This window comes from Thamnophis sirtalis, unplaced genomic scaffold (assembly GCF_051295495.1).
Source record: "Thamnophis sirtalis isolate CommonGarterSnake01/CBP01778 unplaced genomic scaffold, rThaSir2_p1.2 scaffold_7, whole genome shotgun sequence".
Taxonomy (NCBI): Eukaryota; Metazoa; Chordata; class Lepidosauria; order Squamata; family Natricidae; genus Thamnophis; species Thamnophis sirtalis.
In genome coordinates, this window is record NW_028261387.1 from 31,060,315 (window position 1) to 31,080,038 (window position 19,724).

At 42.2% G+C, this 19,724-nt stretch overlaps 1 protein-coding gene across 2 annotated transcripts; it reads left to right on the plus strand.

Annotated features, from left to right (window-relative positions):
* The first annotated feature begins 1,877 nt into the window (after nt 1–1,877).
* Nucleotides 1,878–19,609, plus strand: LDLRAD1 (low density lipoprotein receptor class A domain containing 1). Of its 2 annotated transcripts, none has more exons than XM_014055560.2 (6): nt 1,878–2,045; nt 2,449–2,503; nt 4,968–5,132; nt 13,085–13,222; nt 16,828–16,956; nt 18,585–19,609. In XM_014055560.2, the coding sequence occupies exons 1-6, from the start codon at nt 2,025–2,027 to the stop codon at nt 18,731–18,733; spliced, it is 657 nt and encodes a 218-aa protein (XP_013911035.2). In that variant the 5' UTR covers nt 1,878–2,024; the 3' UTR covers nt 18,734–19,609. The 2 variants fall into 2 exon arrangements, with proteins under 2 accessions (XP_013911035.2, XP_013911036.2); XM_014055561.2 differs by having other exon boundaries at nt 4,971–5,132.
* Nucleotides 19,610–19,724: the final 115 nt, after the last annotated feature.

Sequence of the window (19,724 nt, forward strand, 5' to 3'; positions counted from 1 at the left end):
CCCCCACCCGCCAATGATCATCCCAGAGGCTGCAAGCAGAGACTAAAGGAAGACCGCATTTCAGTTAGCGCACCTCGGAGTCACCGATGCCGGCTTCCCCGCTGCGACTGGCGGGAACGGCAATGAAAGCTCAGGCTTCACTCCTCCCCGTCTGGGGCTGCGGCTAACAGGGACGGCCAAGCGCTTTCCTCAAAACCCCCGCCTTCCACACACACTCGGCTTCCAAAATCCGGGGAGTTGCGGGGTGAGGGACAATCTTCTTCCCCTCTCTCAGGTTGCCCAGTCCCCCCCCCAGTTCCTCTCATGAGTAGCTCGCAAGGGAAGGCCTTCCCTTCCCTTGCTAAAGGCCACCGCCGCCCACCCGAAGCGGCGAAGCCTCCCGATTCCCACCGGCACCGGAGTTACTCACCAGGGCAGTGCAGCAAAAACAAACAGCGAAGGCGAAATGAAATGGAGACTCGTGAGAGTCACGACTCGCGCGGCATGCTTAAGCGGACTCCAGCCAATCAGTGAGCTGGCTGGGATGGAAAATTTTAAGCACCCTCGTGCGTGCTTAAAGTTTTCCATCCTAGCCAGCTCAGTGATTGGCTGGAGTCCAGGCCAATTAAATCAGTGAGCGGCAGGCTGGGCTGGCTTAAATTTGTAGGTAGCATAGAACAGAACGATGAGCCAGCCCAGCAGCTGATGGGCGGGAGCTGCGAGCGCTCAAAAAAGCGTGCCTTTTAAAAAAGCGGGCGGGACGCGGGAAAATGTATCAAAAAGCGGGGGTGTCCCGCCAAAAGCGGGACGTCTGGTCACCTTAACAAGGTAGGAAGATCAAACTGGGATGTGAAATCTAGAAAGATTTTGACACAGGTTTATCTCGGGCTTTCTGCCCTAAAGCTTAGCTATGTCATTATTCTGTATGTTTTATTTAGATCTTCTGCAAAATTAGTCCTCTGCGCTTATTTTAAGTAAATCTGAGGTTAAATTAAAACACAGAAAGATCTTCAGGCAATTTTTAAAGATTGCTCTTTCCACAGCAAGACAAATGTACTTATCTCAAAATTTAAATAGATTATTTTTTCTAAAATTTCTGTTACTGTGACAATGGGCTGTATATTAATCTATTACATATAGACTGAACACCATATGAATGTTATTAATGAACTGTACTATATGTAGTAATGTGTTGTATGTAGCTCTTGAGGCTATCTAGTTGAAAATCACTTGTAAGAAATAAGATACTTCAAACAGCTAAATCAATGCTGTTTAAAAAGTATCTTCTTTAATTTTTTTAAACATCTCATACCATTAAAGGTTATCCCAAATTTTAAAACTAAATTGGTGGTTTTCCTATACCAATTACATTATAAATTACACTGGTCAAAGAAAGTTTAAAAAATGCAACTATGAACTACTTCAGTAACAGAGTTCTAACTTTGGCTAATTAAGAACAAAAAACACTCAAAGACTGAAAAAGATGCTCACATCATGTGTTTATATCATTATAACTTTACAAAGAGGTTGTGTTTCACAACGGTTGCCTTTACAGATAAATAATTTAAAAGTTAAGTTGGTTTATATCCTGAGCTTTCAAAGCAACATCATACTTGCCTATAATTAGTTTGTTCTTGCCTATAAATACATTGTTGCTATTTGTAAATTTTACTTATGTGTCTAGCAGTGGCTGAATCATTAGTCATTTTCTTTGAAAGCTGAAAGGGACAACATAAATCAAAGGAGATTTTTTTCCTCTTTGTGCTTACGGTACTTCCATTTTCTTCAATATGATGGGGATGAAGTCCTATGTAAAAGAAGAAAAGAGTCATTCTCTTTTGTTCTTTTGTTTCTCTTAGTAACCAGGTAACCCAACCCCAGGTATGTAATCTGGTGGTTTGGTCTCCTAATCAACACAGCATTTAATAAAAGCTAGCTCCTCTTTCTGTCTTGAGTAGCAACACCATTTTAACACTGATGTTTGAATGGTCAGAACAATTTTCTTTTTCTTGTCAGTATAATCCTGCTTGGCTTCTAGAAGGAAAATGAACAGAATTTACTCACAGGTAATCAGCCATATCTTTAGGATAATTATAATTACCCTTATGGATTAAAATAACAAATTTTGTTTTCTGTAAACAAGCTACAAATGCTAGACTATCATGTGCAGTTACTTTAGTAATAGAAAGTTGAATGGAATATAATTGAATATATTTATTGACACGATTCTTCAAATATGCATAAGGATATATGATGTAGTATTTTTTAATTACTTCAGTTTTTTCTTTAATTTTATCCCAGCAATAATACCCTGTATAATAACCCCAATGTGTTGCAATGTGCTTCATGGTAAAGCATCTTCAGAGCTCCTGAACTTGGCCTCTACTGCCTTAACTGAGGTAGCTAATAAAGTAGTTACTTGCTTTAAAGATCTTGGCTCAATATTTATTTTATTTTTATTAATTATAGAATTTTGATACGGATTCACTGGGTTCAACCAAATCCCATCTCACTGATATGAAAGGTAAAAAGTTCTGAATACTTAATTCAGTGACAAAGTACTAGATGCTTATTAAGTATGGTGAAGTGATTTTTTTGGGGAGAGTAGAAAATACACAGTCACAGCACACAAATACACACACAATTAATGATGCCATAGGAATTTTTTATAGTTTTGAATTAGAAAATTGTTAACAGTATATAAATATGTTAGAAATAGAAAATGTTACCCATGCAAAAATGACTTCTCATAGGTTATAACTAGGAAATGTATATTATGAAACTTGGAACAGAGAGAGGTATTATGATCTAATTCCATATTAAATCTTAATTTAATCAATTTAATAACATTTGTGATTTTAAGGTACTAGAATAGTGGATGGATGGATGGATGGATGGATGGATGGATGGATGGATGGATGGATGGATGGATGGAAAATGTGGCTGTACAAATGGAAAACAGGATAGCATTTTTAAATCATTATTATTCATCTTTCACTTCTTTATGTGCATATATTCCCAGTCCTACTAGCTGGGGATTGTGTCAGTGATGATCCAAAACTACTGGATGAAATAAAATTGTACAAGGATGTACTAACATTTTACTACTTTGAGTAAGAGAGTTTGTAGACTTTCAAGATAGACACATAAAAGGATAACAGTTATTATTTTACTTAATTTTTCTAAAGCAATTTTATGGCCACCCAACTTACACAAAGCATACAAAAAGGGAAAAAATGATAACCAACAAATACAAAAAACATATATAATTAAAAGCTAATAAGCAAAAATAAAAAGAGATGATTGTGGCAGAGGTATACTATAATTCCTCAGCATGGCGCTCTACACACCTGATCGTCGTACAGGAAAGGAAGCAAGTCTTCCCTGCCTTTCTAAAAGTCTGTATGTACATCCATATCTACGCTAAAGAAAAAGAGACATATGCACTTGAGAAGGAAATGGGGAAAATAAATGGCACGATTTTCCTCTAAAATAGCATAAATGGAAGGATCTGATATCACTCATCAGTACAGAATAACATTAGAAATATTGAGAAATTTATTCTCTGTTGAGCTACTTAAAGATTGAAAAGCCAAAACCCAAAATGTGATAAATATATTCCATGTGGGCTTGGAATCCTGTTTATTTCCTTAGTTTTCTTGCGATGTTCGTTGAACAAGAGGCGTAGCTTGGAACACACCCTTTTAACTGCAGAAGAATCAGATTCTGTCTTCAATCTGTTAATGTTTGTAAAACATTACAAACAGGAGGTTTAAAAAAAACTTTTCCAAACAACCTAAAGAATATTGCCTGAATAAGGACCCTACATTTCTAAAATAAATGGCATAAAAGACAAATGTTTTTATTTATTAGATGTTACCATATAATTTGATGAAGACCGATTTGGAATTCCGCCTGGACAAAATAATCTTTGTGTTCCATGACATTAAGGCAAAAGGAAGTCCATTAGATGAATGTTTCTCAGTTTCAGGAACTTTAAGATGGGTGGACTTCAATTCCTAGAATTTCCCAGCCAAAGTGAAGTCCACCCATCTTAAAAATTCTGAAACTGAGAAACACTGCATTAGATTTTGCTTTAAGAGATTTGGAGAAATGAAAATATTACAAAATTCATGCTGTTACAAGGTAAAGATAAAGGTTTTCCTTGCACATATGTGCTAGTCGTTCCTGACTCTAGGGAGCAGTGCTCATCTCCGTTTCAAAGCAGAAGAGCCAGCACTGTCCAAAGAGGTCTTCATGGTCATGTGGCCAGCATGACTAAACGCCGAAGGCGCATGGAACACTGTTACCTTCCCACCAAAGGTGGTTTCTATTTTTCTACTTACATTTTTTTTTACATGCTTTCAAACTGCTAGGTTGGCAGAAGCTGGGACAAGTAATGGGAGCTCACTCCGTTACGCACTACTAGGGATTCGAACCACTGAAGTACTGACCTTTCTGATCAACAAGCTCAGTGTCTTGGCCACTGACCCACTATGTCCCACCATGTAGCTATACAGGCTTTATTTTTAATGTGAATAGATCATATGGTTCATGACAAGAGCAAAGACTTTTAAGCATATAAATATTTTATATGAAGGAAAAAGTAAAGTCTCCTGTAAATCAGGTTCAGATGATGGCTAACCTCTCTGTTGTTTTCCTGGCAATGATACAGAAGTACTTTGACACTGACATTTTCAGGAGGTTCTTTTAAAAAAAAAATCCCATCAAGCTACGGTCCTGGCGTTCCTAGTAATCTCCCGTGCAAAATCCAATCAGGTCCAAGTTGCTTATGTTTTTGTGATCTGCCATGGTCAGGCAAGCACTAGTCACTGTATGGAGCAGATTGCAATGATGCTAGAATCCATGTATTTTCTCCATGACACTCCAAAGGTCTTCTGTAGGTATTTTAGAAAGAAATTAATTATTGGGAGCTGGCAGGAACCAATAATATGCGCGTGAATTTTACAGTAGTTTTCTTTCAATAGCAGGTACCACTCATGACCAACCAGACTGCTGCAGAAAGTGTTTTTCATGGACCCTTTGCACTCGACGATGCATCTGTGTATCTGCCATTAGTCTTATTATACTTGGTATTATCATTGCGATCATCGCATTGGCTGTGACCGTCGGCATTCCTCCTCCTACCCCAGGTCAGTTATTTCCAGATTTCAGTTTTAGTCTGACATCTATACCACAGGAAGAACAGTCGTGGCTCTTTCAGTATGTTGGATGCAGAGGTGATATTCGGCAGGTTCTCACCAGTTCTGGAGAACCAGTATCGGAAAGTATGAGTAGTTCGGTGAACTGGTAAATACTGTCTCTGACTGGCCCCGTCCCCATCTATTCTCTGCCTCCCAAGTCCCAGCTTATTGGGAGGGAATGGAGATTTTACAGTATCCTTCCCCTACCATGCTCACCAAGCCATGCCCACCAAGCCATGTCACACTCACCAAGTCATGCCCACAGAACCGGTAGTAAAAAAGTTTGAATCCCACCACTGGTTGGATGGTGACAGTGTTGTCTGAAATATCAAGAGTTAGAAGAAAAGAGAACTTGATTGTTTATCAATATAACCAGTAATGGACATTTTTAAAGCACAGTTTGATATGTCATCAGTAACCACTTCAGAGGGTCTCATACGCTTTTTGTGCTCTTTGTAAAGTTTCACGGTCAGGGAAATATCTATTGCTTGTAATATTTATATAGTGGGTGGTTTTTTTATTTAGTATTCTAGGTATTTTCCATAAACAGGTGTCTATGGACTGATTCAGATACTCTGATTTCGAAACAGCGTTGCCATGGTTGCAGCTAGATACTAGAAATGACAATTCTAGCCTTATGACCTAGCATCAGTAAGTCTCTTATGAGTCACTATTGACTTTTCAAACATAACCATGGAGTTTTCTTGGCAATAGGATGGATATGTTTTGTCATACCATCTTTTAGGGCTTCATAGTCGTACAAACCAACCCTGATCCTGTTTAGTTTCTGGGCAAAGCTAGGTCAGCCAGCTCCTACTATATGTACTCAAGTGAATCAACATAAAACCCATAAATGAATCACTTGATCACCTCTTTTTCTGCCCAACTGACATGAGCATGGCAAGATTGTTATGTGGGTTTAGACTAAACTAGGTCCACTAAATCTATGGAAGCTAAACCATACAATTATTATTTCCCTCTTAATAAAAATGCATCTATTTCTTTAAAGAAACTAATTTTATGGAAAACCACATTTATATTATGCAGGACAGCATGTCACTATCAAGAGCAGTGAAGGTAGTGCAGCCTCATATACTATTTTTGTCCCTCTCCATCCCTCATTTACCCATTTAAGTGGGAAGGTCTAAAATGAGATCCTAAGGTTAGCAGTACATCAGTTAGATGCAACCTTCCTTCAGATTTCCCTCCTCAAAGTGGGAAGATCAGGGTGAAGGTGGCAAAGTCACCTTACATAACCTTTCTATCAGGGGTGGTATACACTTACTTTACTTCCAGTTCGCAAATGTGAGTGTGCATGCATCCTTCTGCGCATGCACTTTTGGTGAAAAAATAGCCTAAATGGGATGCCATAGAGCCAGGCTACTTGTTTCGGCTACTGGTTTGGGCGATCTGGTTCGAACTAGTAGAATACCACCTCTGCTTTCTATGCTTATACATGCTGTAGTAGAGTATAAAAGGGGCTTATTAGATAGAGATAGGGCCACTCTCTTAATTGTATGTCAGCTATGTAATTATCCAAATTGCTTTTTTGAGTCAGATGTGTAACATCCATAATATAGCTTATAATTGGCCAACATTTACCTAAATGAGTGTTAATAGTTCCACTTTGATATACACTGTCATTTTGCAATTCACATCAAGTTCCACACCTTTTGAAGATGAGTTTGACTGCCACTAAAAGGTATATGATCTAATAAAATTAATCATGTGGCTGTCAAAACACTAAGTGCTCAATGCTTTGTAGGACACATATGAAATATATGTAGATGTATCTAATTGTTTTTCAAGTAGACCAATTCTCCTTTAATTCTCATGCTGCTCTAAGTTCAAAGTTGCTTTTATCACCATATAATTAACGTATCTGTTACAATATTATATAACTGACATTTTATAGGTATTCCTCGACCTGCAATAGTAATGGAACCTCCCCATTACAGCTAAAACGGTCTTGAAACGGCTCGTGTGACTAACCTGATTTAACAACTTTTGCAGCAGACATTAAGTGATTAAGTCATTAAGTAAACCAATTGTTCACTATGGCTGGATTTGCCAACAACCAGAAGTAAATGCTGTTTTTTGGCAAAACATTGTAAAACCCGATCACAGGACCACAGGACTAGAGGTGGTATTCAGCAGGTTCTGACCAGTTCTGGTCAGAAATTTCTGGTAGCAGAAATTTTGAGTAGTTCAGAGAACCAGTAAATACCATCTCTGACTGGCCCCGCTCCCATCTATTCTCTCCCAAGTCCTAGCTGATCGGGAGGGAATGGGGATTTTGCAATAACCTTCCTCTGAAGTGGGGAGGGAATGGAGATTTTACAGTATAGTTCCTCTTCCACACCCACCAAGCCACGCCATGCTCACCAAGCCATGCCCACAGAACCGGTAGTAAAAAAAAATTGAATCCCACCACTGCACAGGACACTGCAAAAGACTGCAGATCTAGGCAGTTGCTAAGAGCCGAATGCGCAGTCACATGACTGCACAGGGGGTCAGCCACCAGAATTTTGGAACTGGGTTGTAAGAACTCCTGGGGAGGTCCATCATAACTTTCAATGGTCCCTAAGCCACTGGTCATAAGTCAAAGAATACATGCATACACTTCAATTAATATTTGACACATAGTATATGTGACAGGATATGTGTCATGACATATGTGACATGATAAAGGCATACATCTTTTAATATTCGATTTCCAAACTTCATGTAATTCCAATTATTGGCCAGAATGGACTGAAGAGGGGGCTTAGCCATCTGATCTGGAGATCCACTAATATGGGTATGGAATCTGTAAGGTAATTACAGTGTTAGGGAGACTGACTATGCTCTCCTGCAAATGATGTTTTATGGTTTTAATGGTTTTACTGCTTCTAATTTTTGATTATTTGTTGCATAATTTTTGACTATTTGTTGTACAGTACTGTTCTTTGTGATTTTAACTTTGTATACTGCCTAGAGTCTTAGTAACTGTCTATTTGTTCTGTGACAGTTCTGTAGAAATTACCATGTTTCCTTGAAAATAAGACTTTTGACCCTCGAAATAAGTGCTTGGCCTTATTTTCAAGGAGGTCTTATTATTTTTTAGGTGCAGGAGGCGGCGAGCGTGGTCACTTCATGACTGCTGCTGTGTTGAAATATTTTTGGGGAGGGCTAATTTTCTGGGGAGGGCTCATTTTAGTGCATGCGCTCAAAAGCCCAATTGGTCTCATTATCCAGGGAAGTCTTATTTTCAGGGAAACAGGGTATGTTAAATTCAGTTTTAAAAGAAAAGTGGAAAGAAGAAATTATAGTATCTGAAGATTAATCTGTAGATCTAAAGCCTGGCCCGCGACACCGGCCTCTCCTTCACCCAGGTCAGCAACTGGTTCAAGAACCGGCGGCAGCGCAACCAGGGAGGCGGTGGTGGTGGAGCGGCCGGAGGAGCCGCGGGAGGAGGAGGAGGCACGCCCAGCAAGAGTGAATTGGATGGCAACCCCAGCACCGAGGATGAGTCTAGCCGTGGTCCGGAAGAAACGGAAGCCACGCGGGGCCTGTCCGCCAGCCAGGAGGGACTCGCAGGCCCCGGCAGCCTCTTCCTCCCTGGGGCCTGCACCAACACCTCGTCCACCCTCCTGAACGGGAACTTCATCACTGCCAGCTCTCCCCCCGCCGTGCTCCTCAACGCGCCATGCTCCTCAATGGGGCTCCGTCATCCAGACCCCCACCGGAGGTGTCATCCTGAACGGGCTGATGCTGGGAGACAACCAAACAATCACCCTCAGCCCCGTGGCTGCTCCCAGCCCGCCCATCCTCCTGAATGGCTCCGCCAGCCTGCTGAGCCCTAGGACCCCCAAGATGAAGGAGATGGGCAAAGCACCCCCTGGAGACCCTCTCCCCAGCCACGGTCATCCTCAACCCGGCAGCTCTCCAGGGAGAGGTGAAGTCGGAGTGCATGGACCCGCTGGCGTTCAGGGTGGAAATGAAGCCGGAGACTGCTGGGCAGGGGGCAGTTCTCCCTCCCCTCCTATCTCTCCCGGAGACCTCCCCGCTCCTCTCCGAGCACAAGGGGGCGCTGTTGGCTGCGGTGCCCATGCCCCAAGTGGTCCCTTCCAATGAGGAAAGCCCCACAATCCCCCTGTTCCCCATAGCCCCTCAACCGGCAGTGCCCCAAAGTCCGCAGATTGTGCCTCTTGCTAAACTGCTACAGTTAAGTGACTGTCTGGGGACAAGACCGTTCGGAACCACTGATCGGGACTTCCAATTTTTTTACCGTTCCTAAATTATTTTAATTACCATCGATTTAGGAACGACATTTTTTAGCTGGCTTGTTGGGTGTATGAGTGCATGAATGTGAGAGAAAATGTGCCCACTTTTAATTTAATTATTGTATTATTGTATTTTAATAACTATTGTGGGGTGTGCCTGAAGAGAGTGTTTGATTGGTGAGTATGATAGGACCGGGAGTGCGACCTGGACTCCCCTCCACTGAGTGCAGAAGCAGAAGTGGAGGGGGGCCCAGACTCGCCTCCCATCCTGGAGTGAATGGTACGTGTGGCCTGCCAGGAAGAATGGGGCCATGGGGGAGAGAGGGGGGTCTACGGGGATGGGGGGATGTCGGAGCATTTCGGTTATGACTGGGAGGGGCAGATATGACGGGAGCTGTAGGGCTAGCCATTACCGGGGAAGAAGAACTCGCTACATTACAGCGATTCCTTGTTCTGGCCCCTCAGGCTCAACTCAAGGACCTGGTGGCAGAGGAGTTCAGGGCCCTGGTCTCAGGTTGTTGCTGCTAAATGCCAGGTCATTTGTGAACAAACTGACCTGGCATTTAGCAGCAACAACCTGAGACCAGGGCCCTGAACTCCTCCGGGATCTAATATTAGACAAGGAGGCAGACCTGGCATGTATAACCGAAACCTGGCTGGGCCAAGAGAGAGGAGTTCCCCGCTCAGAAATGTGCCCAGATGCGTTTCCGGTGCTCCACCAACCACGACACCAGTAAAGGGGTGGGGGAGTAGCAGTTATCGTCTGAAGGTCGTTAGTTCCTCGCAGGATCCCTGTCCCAAAGATTGTGGGGTGTGAGTCTCTCCTCTTGAAGTTGGACATAGGGGTTCAATTGGGCTTGCTGTTGACGTACCTGCCTCCCAGCTGCGTCACGACAGCCCTGCCTGTGCTGCTAGAGGCAGTAGCCGGGTTGGCTGTGGAGTTCCCCAGACTAATGGTACTGGGGGACTTTAATCTGCTGTCTCTTGGTGAACACTCAGACGGGGCACAGGAGTTCATGGCTTCCATGACAACCATGGACTTGACCCAGGTAGTTCAGAGTCCAACTCATAGAGCGGGACACACGCTTGACCTTGTATTTCTCTCGGGGCAGTGGAGACGTGATCTTGATTTAAGGGGAATAGAGACCTCTATTGTCATGGTCAGATCACTCCTTGCTGAGGCTTGACTTCAGGATGCTACTCCTCCATTGCAGGGAGGTGGAGCCGACTAAATGGTTCCGCCCCAGGGGCCTGATGGACCCGGAGGGATTTCAGAGGGAGCTTGGAGAGACTCCCTTGTCCGCAATCTGGCCGAGTCTTTGGTCGCTGCCTGGAACGTTGCGGCAGCTGAGGCACTGGAACAGATTGAGCCTTTGAGGCCTCTCCATGGCAGGGAAGCCAGGAGGACACCTTGGTTTACGGAGGAACTCTGGGAAATGAAGCGTCAAAAGAGATGCCTAGAGCGATGTTGGAGGGCTAGTAACTCTGAATCTGATCAATCACTATTAAGAGCCTTTATTAGGACTTACCTAGTGGCGATATGGGCGGCAAAATGTACGCATTTTTCCGCACTTATTGCGTCCGCGGAATCTCACCCAGCTGCCCTGTTTAGGGTGACCCGCTCCCTCCTGAAAGGTGAGGAGGCCAGGGAACCCCTGCAGGGAAGAGCTGAGGAGTTTGTTCAATTTCTGTCGGATAAAATCACTCAGATTCGGACAGACCTGGACTCCGCTTGGGCAGTACCAGCCGAGATGCTGAGGATTAGTCTTAATCGGATTTCCTGGGATGAGTTCGAATTGGTCACCCCTGAGGAAGTGGACAAGGCCATGGGAGCTATGAGTGCCTCCACCTGTTTATTGGACCCGTGCCCCTCCTGGCTGGTTTCGACCAGCAGAGAGGTGACACGAGGCTGGCTCCAGATGATTCTAACGCATCTTTGCAGGAGGGGTCTTTCCCGCAACCATTAAAGGAAGCAGTGGTAAGACCCTTCCTCAAGAAGCCTTCCCTGGACCCAGCTATTTTGAAAAACTATCGTCCTGTCTCCAACCTTCCTTTTTTAGGGAAGGTTGTTGAGAAGGTGGTGGCGCTTCAACTCCGATGGACCTTGAATGAAACGGATTATCTAGACTCCTTTCAGTCCGGTTTCAGGCCTGGGTACAGCATGGAAACCGCTTTGGTCGCCCTGACCGATGAGCTCTGGCGGGCCAGGGATAGAGGACATTCCTCTATCCTGGTGCTTCTTGACCTCTCAGTGGCCTTCGATACCATCAACCATGGTATCCTTCTGCAACGCCTAGGGGAGGTGGGAGTGAGTGGCACCATTTTACGGTGGTTCTCCTCTTACCTCTCTGACAGGTCGCAGTCGGTGTTGGTCGGGGGGCAAAGGTCGACCCCCTAGGCCCCTCAAATGTGGTGTGCCACAGGGTTCGGTCTTGTCCCCCCTCCTATTTAACATCTACATGAAGCCGCTGGGTGGATCATGCGACAGCACAGGGTAAAGTACCATCAATACGCAGACGATACTCAACTGTATCTTTCTGCCCCGTGCCAGCTCAGTGTAGTGGTGGACGTGATGTGCCGATGCCTGGAGGCTGTTAGGATCTGGATGGGGGTGAACAAACTTGTGCTCAATCCTGATAAGACTGAGTGGCTTTGGATGCTGCCCCTGAAGTACAGCTTAGACAGTCCATCCTTAACCCTGGGGGGTGAAAATTTACGCCCCTCAGAGAGGGTTCACAATTTGGGGGTCCTCCTGGATTCACAGCTGAAACTGGAGCATCATCTATCGACTGTGACCAGGGGGGGGCTTTGCCCAGGTTCGTCTGGTGCACCAATTGCGGCCTTATTTGGATCGGGAGGCACTTCAAATGGTTACTCACACCCTTGTCACCTCAAGGCTGGATTATTGCAATGCGCTCTACATGGGGCTACCCTTGAAAAGCGTTCAGAGACTGCAGTTAGTCCAGAATGTGGCCACGTGAGCGATATTGGGTGCACCGAGGTACACTCACGTTACACCTGTCCTCCACGAGCTGCACTGGCTACCAATTGGTCTCCAGACACAATTCAAGGTGTTGGTTATCATCTTTAAAGCCCTACATGACTTAGGGCCAGAGTACCTTCGAGACCGCCTACTGCCACATACCTCCCAGCGGCCAGTAAGATCCCACAGATTGGGCCTCCTTCAGATGCCGTCAGCCAGACAGTGTCGGCTGGCGGGCCCCCGGAGGAGAGCCTTCTCTGTGTTTGCTACGACTCTTTGGAATCAGCTACCCCCACAGATCCAGACCATACCCACTCTCATGGTCTTCAGGAAAGCTGTAAAAACTTGGCTGTTCCGGCAGGCCTGGGGCTGTTGACCTCACTGTTAGAATGAATGCATGAGGTGTTGCTATTTTAAACCGTTTTCTTTTGTTATGTGTTCGTTATGTGTCTTTTTTTTCCTTTTTTTCTTTTTTGTAAGCTGCCCGGAGTCCTTCAGGATTGGGCGGCATATAAATTTTATTAATAAATAAGTAAATAGATAAATAATTTGAATTGCATCAAATTTCATAGAAGTATATACAGCAGTACTGTTAGTTCTGATTATTGAGTGTCAGTATTTACAATTTGTTTGCTCTTGGTTTTATTTTTCAGTTAACCGTTTATGTGTGACTACCAGTAAGCAGACAGGCTTTTTATGTGATAACAGAGAGACCTGCATTCCAGCCAGTGAAGTTTGTGACACAAGACAAAATTGTGCCAATGGGGAAGATGAGCAAAAAGCATTATGTAGTAAGAGCTTTATGTTGTGCTTTTCTTCTTGTTCTCTTCACATCACAATATTTTTCTATAGGACACTTTAGACCAGGAGTGTCAAACTCGATTTCATTTAGGGTTGCATCAGGGTTGTGTTGGACCTTGGGGGGCTAGGGTGGGCGTGGCCAGGGTGGGCATGGCCAGTTTGATGTCACTTGTGTCAGGGGCGCCTGTGTGGCCCGAGAACTCTGCCAGCGAAAATGGCTCCTGAGCACCATTTTTGGCTGCAACGGCGTCCTGCAACTCTCTGCCAATGAAAAAGGAGCTCACACGCAGCCCTCACGCACTCCATTTTCAGTGGCAAAGGCACCGGGGGCCAGTTCTTCACTGTTTATAGGTCAACCCCAGGCCAGATATAAGTACCCCACAGCTGGATCTGGCCTCTGGGCCTTGAGTTTGACTCCCCTGTCTTACACTCCTTGTAAAGGATATGTGATTATATATTCTGCAGTTTTAATGTTATTTTTTCTATTTAGAAGGGAATGTTTGGTCATTTATGCTATACCTTAAAACAAACAACTGGCTTACTATAGGGCTACAAGATCTCAAGGTCCAAAATTGGTGTACAAGTGTTCTTAAAGTAATATAGAAAATATGTAAATATGTTAGCCCATGTGCACATTAATTTCTATATAACTTTAAGCACACTTGAATAATAAGTCACATAATATCATGAGTAATTTCTCCTCAATAACATCTGAATTTGAATATTTGTGGTTTTCAATTGAATCTAATATTCCTTTTCTAAGTAAGATCCCTTCATTCCACTGCTCTAGCAAATAATGTAAACATTACCTAAGCTGAAAAGAGAGCCATATTATCAGGGTAAGCACAATATTACTGAAAAGCCGAATATATATAGTACAGGAAGTCCTGAACTTAAACCATTCATTTAGTGACCATTCAAAGTTACAATGGCACTGAGAAAAATGTGACTTATGACCATTTTTCACACTTACAGCCATTATAGCATCCCCATAGTCACATGATCAAAATCCAGATGCTTGGCAGTTGCAGTGGCCCAGGGTCGTATGATCATGTTTTTTGACCTCCTGACAAGCAAAGTCAGTGGGAAAGCCAGATTCACTTAACAACCATGTTATTAACTTAACAATTGCAGTGATTAATTACTGTGGCAAAAAAGGTCATAAAATAGGGCAAAACTCGATTAGCAATTATTTTCTTGCGAACATAAATTTTGGGCTCAATTGTGATTGTAGGCTGAGAACTATCTATAGTAACCTAAGTTGCTGTACTTTTTGAAACAGAAACATTATAATAACTACCAGAAATGAACCAAGAATAAAATGATCTCAGACCTCTTTTATTTCTTCGGATGTCTCTGTGCATATTTCTCATTTCAGCAAATATTTTTAATACAGTTGCATTGTCCTGCCAACAATATGGAAGTTTGTGCTTTAGTGTCAAATCTTGTTTGCATTCATCCTCTGCTCCAATTCATTTTTCCTCATCTTATTCCCAGTCCATATGGTCAACCAGGTTTTACTATGTAATTATTTGAAGATGAGCCCATTGGGATTATTTTTAAAAATCTGCTAGCATAATTCAGGAAAATACAGCAAAGGACAGCAGGAAATGAGAAGTTAGAAGGACTTCTCATTGACTTTGGATAGCTTACATTATATCTGAATATTCTAGAACATTATGTTTTAAATTAGAATTAGGCTATGGACAAAAACAAGATTCAAATGTTCTGCATTTCTTTAGCCTCACCACTACAAGCTCTAGGTGTCCCTTTTTGGAAAATTGATCCATTTTGTTTTAAGATTGCAATTAACAGATTTGATCTGAGAAGTTGATTCTAAATGAAATGTGTCAATAGGTGTTGATCACCATCCCACCTCACACTTACTTTATTTCCACTTTTTTCAGAAGCTAGATTTAGAATAAAGCATACTGACTTGACATCTTAAATTAGGCTGAACTGGAATTACGTAGTAGTTTATGATTTAGGAGGTTGTGGGAAGCCAGCCTTTGTCTTAACATGTCTGAGCACTAATGAGTTGTATTGTGGAAAGAATTTTAATTCAAAATTAGATTTATTTGTATACCTATACGGTCTCTAACCCTCCTTTTGATAATTAACTTGACTCATAAGTAACTGAAACTAGAATACTGTGTTGCAAACAAAGTCAATACAATGTTGCAAAGATTGCTAATCCACTTCCTCCATTCATATAATGGCCAGGCTAACCTAATTAATCTGGCAAATAATAGCAGGCAGGGAAAACCCTTTTCCAATACAGAGTTTCCCTGGGTACACAGAAATGGCATCCAAAGTCAGCACATAAGCACACACCAAAGGAAAAAGATTTACATGCACACTAAGCAAAGTAAGATAAGAACTTTTCCATCAGACCTGAACATCTACCAAACAAGGGCACACTTACATACACCGCACAAAGGACCATCTCTCCTATAAATATTTCTAGTCTCTGTACCCCAAATTGTAACTACCTCAAGTGCTGCTTCTATGTTCTTGAATAAATTTCTTCCTCTTCAAGCAGCTGAATCCTATGTCATTCTTACACAATCCCAGCTGAGATTCCGACTAGAATATTCTTCTCACAGTAAGCTCTCTTTAGAGTTGAACATGCTATGGTCGCGTCACATGATATATCACGACTTTCCCCCCTCCCTTCACTAATCTGGATGTGGGCCAGAAGTGGTATTCTGCAGGTTCTGACCAGTTCTAGAGAACTGGTAGCGGAAATTTTGAGTAGTTCGGAGAACCGTTAAATACCACCTCTGACTGGCCCCGTCCCCACCTATTCTCTGCCTCCCGAGTCCCAGCTGATCTGGGAGAAATGGGGATTTTGCAGTATCCTTCCCCTGCCATGCCCACCAAGCCATGCCCACCAAGCCATGCCATGCCCACTGAGTTATGCCCACAGAACTAGTAGTAAAAAAATTTGAATCCCACCACTGACGTGGGTGTGGGCAGCACATGACACATCTGGCCCAAGGGCCGTGAGTTTGACAGCCCTGATTTAGTGTGATTTGTTTGGTTTTGGTTTAGTATATTGTGTGAATACAGACATTTATGGATTATTTAATAAATCATTGCACAAACTGCAAGTTTGATCAATGCATCCTATTTTGGCATGCAAGCTCATTTTACCAGGAATCTCTACTTTTGTACAGTACTCTCTAAAAGGCCATTCTCATGGGTGAAAAACAGTTCAGAATTCAAGGGGACAGTTTAACTAAGCAAAACCGGATTATTATTTTTTAGACACACTTTAGAATTACAATCAGTATATACAAATATTTAAACTTGGCATTCAAAAGGTTTAAACCAAAAAAATACAACTGAAGTAATCAGGTTTTTTTAATCATCAAATTTATTCTGCAATAAATATTTCAACAACTAATAGCTTGCATTTCTAAGCAAAATAAGTATTTCATCAACATTGCGGGGATATCCTTTATATTTACTTGTCAGGTCTAGATTTATTTGTTAGCATAATGTCTTTTCTTGACTGGTCACATTTTAAGGAAACTTCTTTTTTTTTTTTTTACAACAGTATAAGCTTACATTCATTTGTTTGTTTTGGTAGGTGATTTGCCAAAAAGCCTTCCTGGACACTTGATATTTTATTGCAAGAATCCCAGGCTTTGGATCTATGCCGACAAAAAGTGTAATGGATTTAATGATTGTGGAGATTGTTCTGATGAAATAGGGTCACGTGAGTCCTTTATTTGCTGAAAAATTAAAGTCATGGTTTTAAATATAAATGAATATTTTAAAGCTTTAGTTGTCTCCCACAGGGTTTGTTTTCCATTAGTTGACCTTGCCCTCAACATACATACACACTCATACACAAACATATACAACAGAGGGGAAACAGAAGACTAGTTATTCAAGTCAAGAGCAAAGGAATTAAGTGTAACGCAGCATAGAACTATGCTGTGCTGGTTGGTCTGTTCCTGTTTTGTTGATGTTCTTCCTTATACAGGTCGTTTGACTTTCTGGCCAGTAGATGAGAAAAGAGTTGGCTCCATAAGGAAAGGAGTCCCTGTAGAGGTGGTATTCAGCAGGTTCTGACCAGTTCTGGAGAACCGGTAGTGGAAATTTTGAGTAGTTCGGAGAACTGGTAAATATCATCTCTGACTGGCCTCAGCCCCATCTATTCTCTGCCTCCCGAGTCCCAGCTGATCTGGGAGAAATGGGGATTTTGCAGTAACCTTCCCCTGGAGAGGGGAGGGAAGGGAGATTTTACAGTATCCTTCCCCTGCCATGCCCACCTAGCCATGCCACGCCCACTAGGCCATGCCCACAGAACGAATAGTATTTTTTTTAAATCCTACCACTGAATCCCTGTGAATTTTACTCTGCTAGTCATTGCGAACTCTAGGGGAGGTGGGGCAGTGCGCATCTCCATTTCAAGGCCATAAGCCAGAGTTTATGGATGGCTATACAGCTAGTCCTCGACTTACAACAGTTCATTTGGTGACCATTCAAAGTTACAATGGCATTGAAAAAAGTGACATGACCATTGTTCACACTTATGGCCATTGCAGCATCCCCACGTGAATTACAATCGGATGCTTGATAACTGGTTCATAATTATGATACTTGCAGTATCCTGGGGTTATGGGATCACCTTTTGTGACCTTCTGACCAGCAAAGTCAATTGGGAAGCCAGATTCACTTAATAACCCTGTTACTAATTTAACAACAGTGACTCACTTAACAAAGGTGGCAAGAAAAGTCAAATTCGTAAAATGGGACAAAACACATTTAACAAATTTTTCACTTAGCAACATAAATTATGGACTCCATTGCGGTCGTAAGTTGAAGACTACCTGTAATTATAAATTGATCAGCTCCCACTAAGGGTTTTTAAAAATACCTGTTCCATTATGGTCTATGCATTGCTTTCTTTTCTGTACATGCTCTGCCACACCATACAGGCATAATATATTCAAGAAGTAATACAAAACTGGCAGATCATTTTTGACTAGGAAGCACAATGGAAAGTAAAGTGCTGTGAGTTGCTGTGTCATTTGTTGACCAACAGGATTTCTCCCTGAAATAGCCTCGTAAATAAGATCAAGAGATTGCGTTGACATACTGTAAATATATTTAAAAGACTCAGAATTTTCTTCGGCATACGATTTCTCTAATCTTGAACCTTTCAGGTGTGTTACGGCTAGCGTTTTCATAAGTCTAAGTAAGCACTGTCCACAGCTAATGTTTCAGAGTTCTGGGTGGGGGACACTTAGGTAGGATTAACCACCAACCACTGTTATGATTTTTGGGAAGAAAAATCCTATTACTTGAGTTCATGTGTGTGTATTTTTAATCTTGTAGAAGCCAACTGTCCTCCTTGTGGACCTGAATCTTGGAGTTGTACCCTGGTGGTCTTCCATGATTATTGTACCTGCATTCCTAGAAGTTTTTGTCGAGATGGAATACAACACTGCTTTGACTGGTCTGATGAATACCGCTGTACAAGATAAGCAGAGGATGGACTATAACCTTGGACAAACTAAAAAAACAATCCACTGAGAACCAGGCTGTTGTGGAATTGCAGTTAATTTTAAAGGGACCTCACAAAGAATGTTTTATTCAGTGTTGTTGCTCTTCACAGCATTTGCCCTGCTTGGTTGCAGGGGCCGTTTGTTTGGCTCTGTATTCACCTAGTTCTCACAGTGAAGCCATTTATCCATGACAGACAAGAGGATTTTGATTTTCACTCAGTTTGCCACAGAGCCTGACACGGCTGTTTCCGGATCAGCAACTTGCTTACATTCAGTCTTTATAATCTTCAAATCTTGCACAGATGCGCAAGTACCAATAAAAAGCACCTTATTTGTAAATGAGAGGTTATGAACTTTCACCTTATATCAGCTTCCATTGTTTATGAGAGAAGTGTTTAAATATACAGAACAGCCATGTCTGATATTTAGATAGCAGGCTAGGAGAGGAGCGATACTAGCTAGAAAAAGTCAGGGAAAGAAATCACATAATTATATGCAAAGAAAAGGCTGCCAAATTTATGAATACCTCATCCCACATTCCTAAATATTTGAGATTCTTTTCACAGCAATTATTTTAATACAGGTAATTCTCAGTTCAGTTCATTTAGTGACCAAAATTACAACAGTATTGAAAAAAGTGACCATTTTTCGCACTTACGACTATTGTAGTATTCCCATGGTCACATGATCAAAATTCAGATGCTTGTTAACCGATTCATATTTACAACAGTTGCCATGTCCTGGGGTCAGCTTTTGCAAACTTCTGACAAGCAAAGTAAATGGGTAAGCCAGATCCACTTAACTATCATGCTACTATAAACTTAGACCCTCAAGACTCTTCCTGATTGTTCTGGGTGCTGCTTTTATTCACCTGTAAGCCAAAATTGCTAAACTCCTGTCAGGGAACCTATTTCTATACTGCAAATGTGTGTGTTTGCATGCTTCATTTAGTGAAGAGAATAAAGCCACC

Excerpts from the sequence above, each read along its gene's own strand:
- LDLRAD1 (XM_014055560.2), top strand. The coding sequence starts at position 2,025 with ATGAACAGAATTTACTCACAG. Across the intron at positions 2,046-2,448 it reads TGAACAGAATTTACTCACAG|AATTTTGATACGGATTCACT; the intron begins GTAATCAGCCAT and ends TATTAATTATAG. Across the intron at positions 13,223-16,827 it reads TGAGCAAAAAGCATTATGTA|GTGATTTGCCAAAAAGCCTT; the intron begins GTAAGAGCTTTA and ends TTGTTTTGGTAG.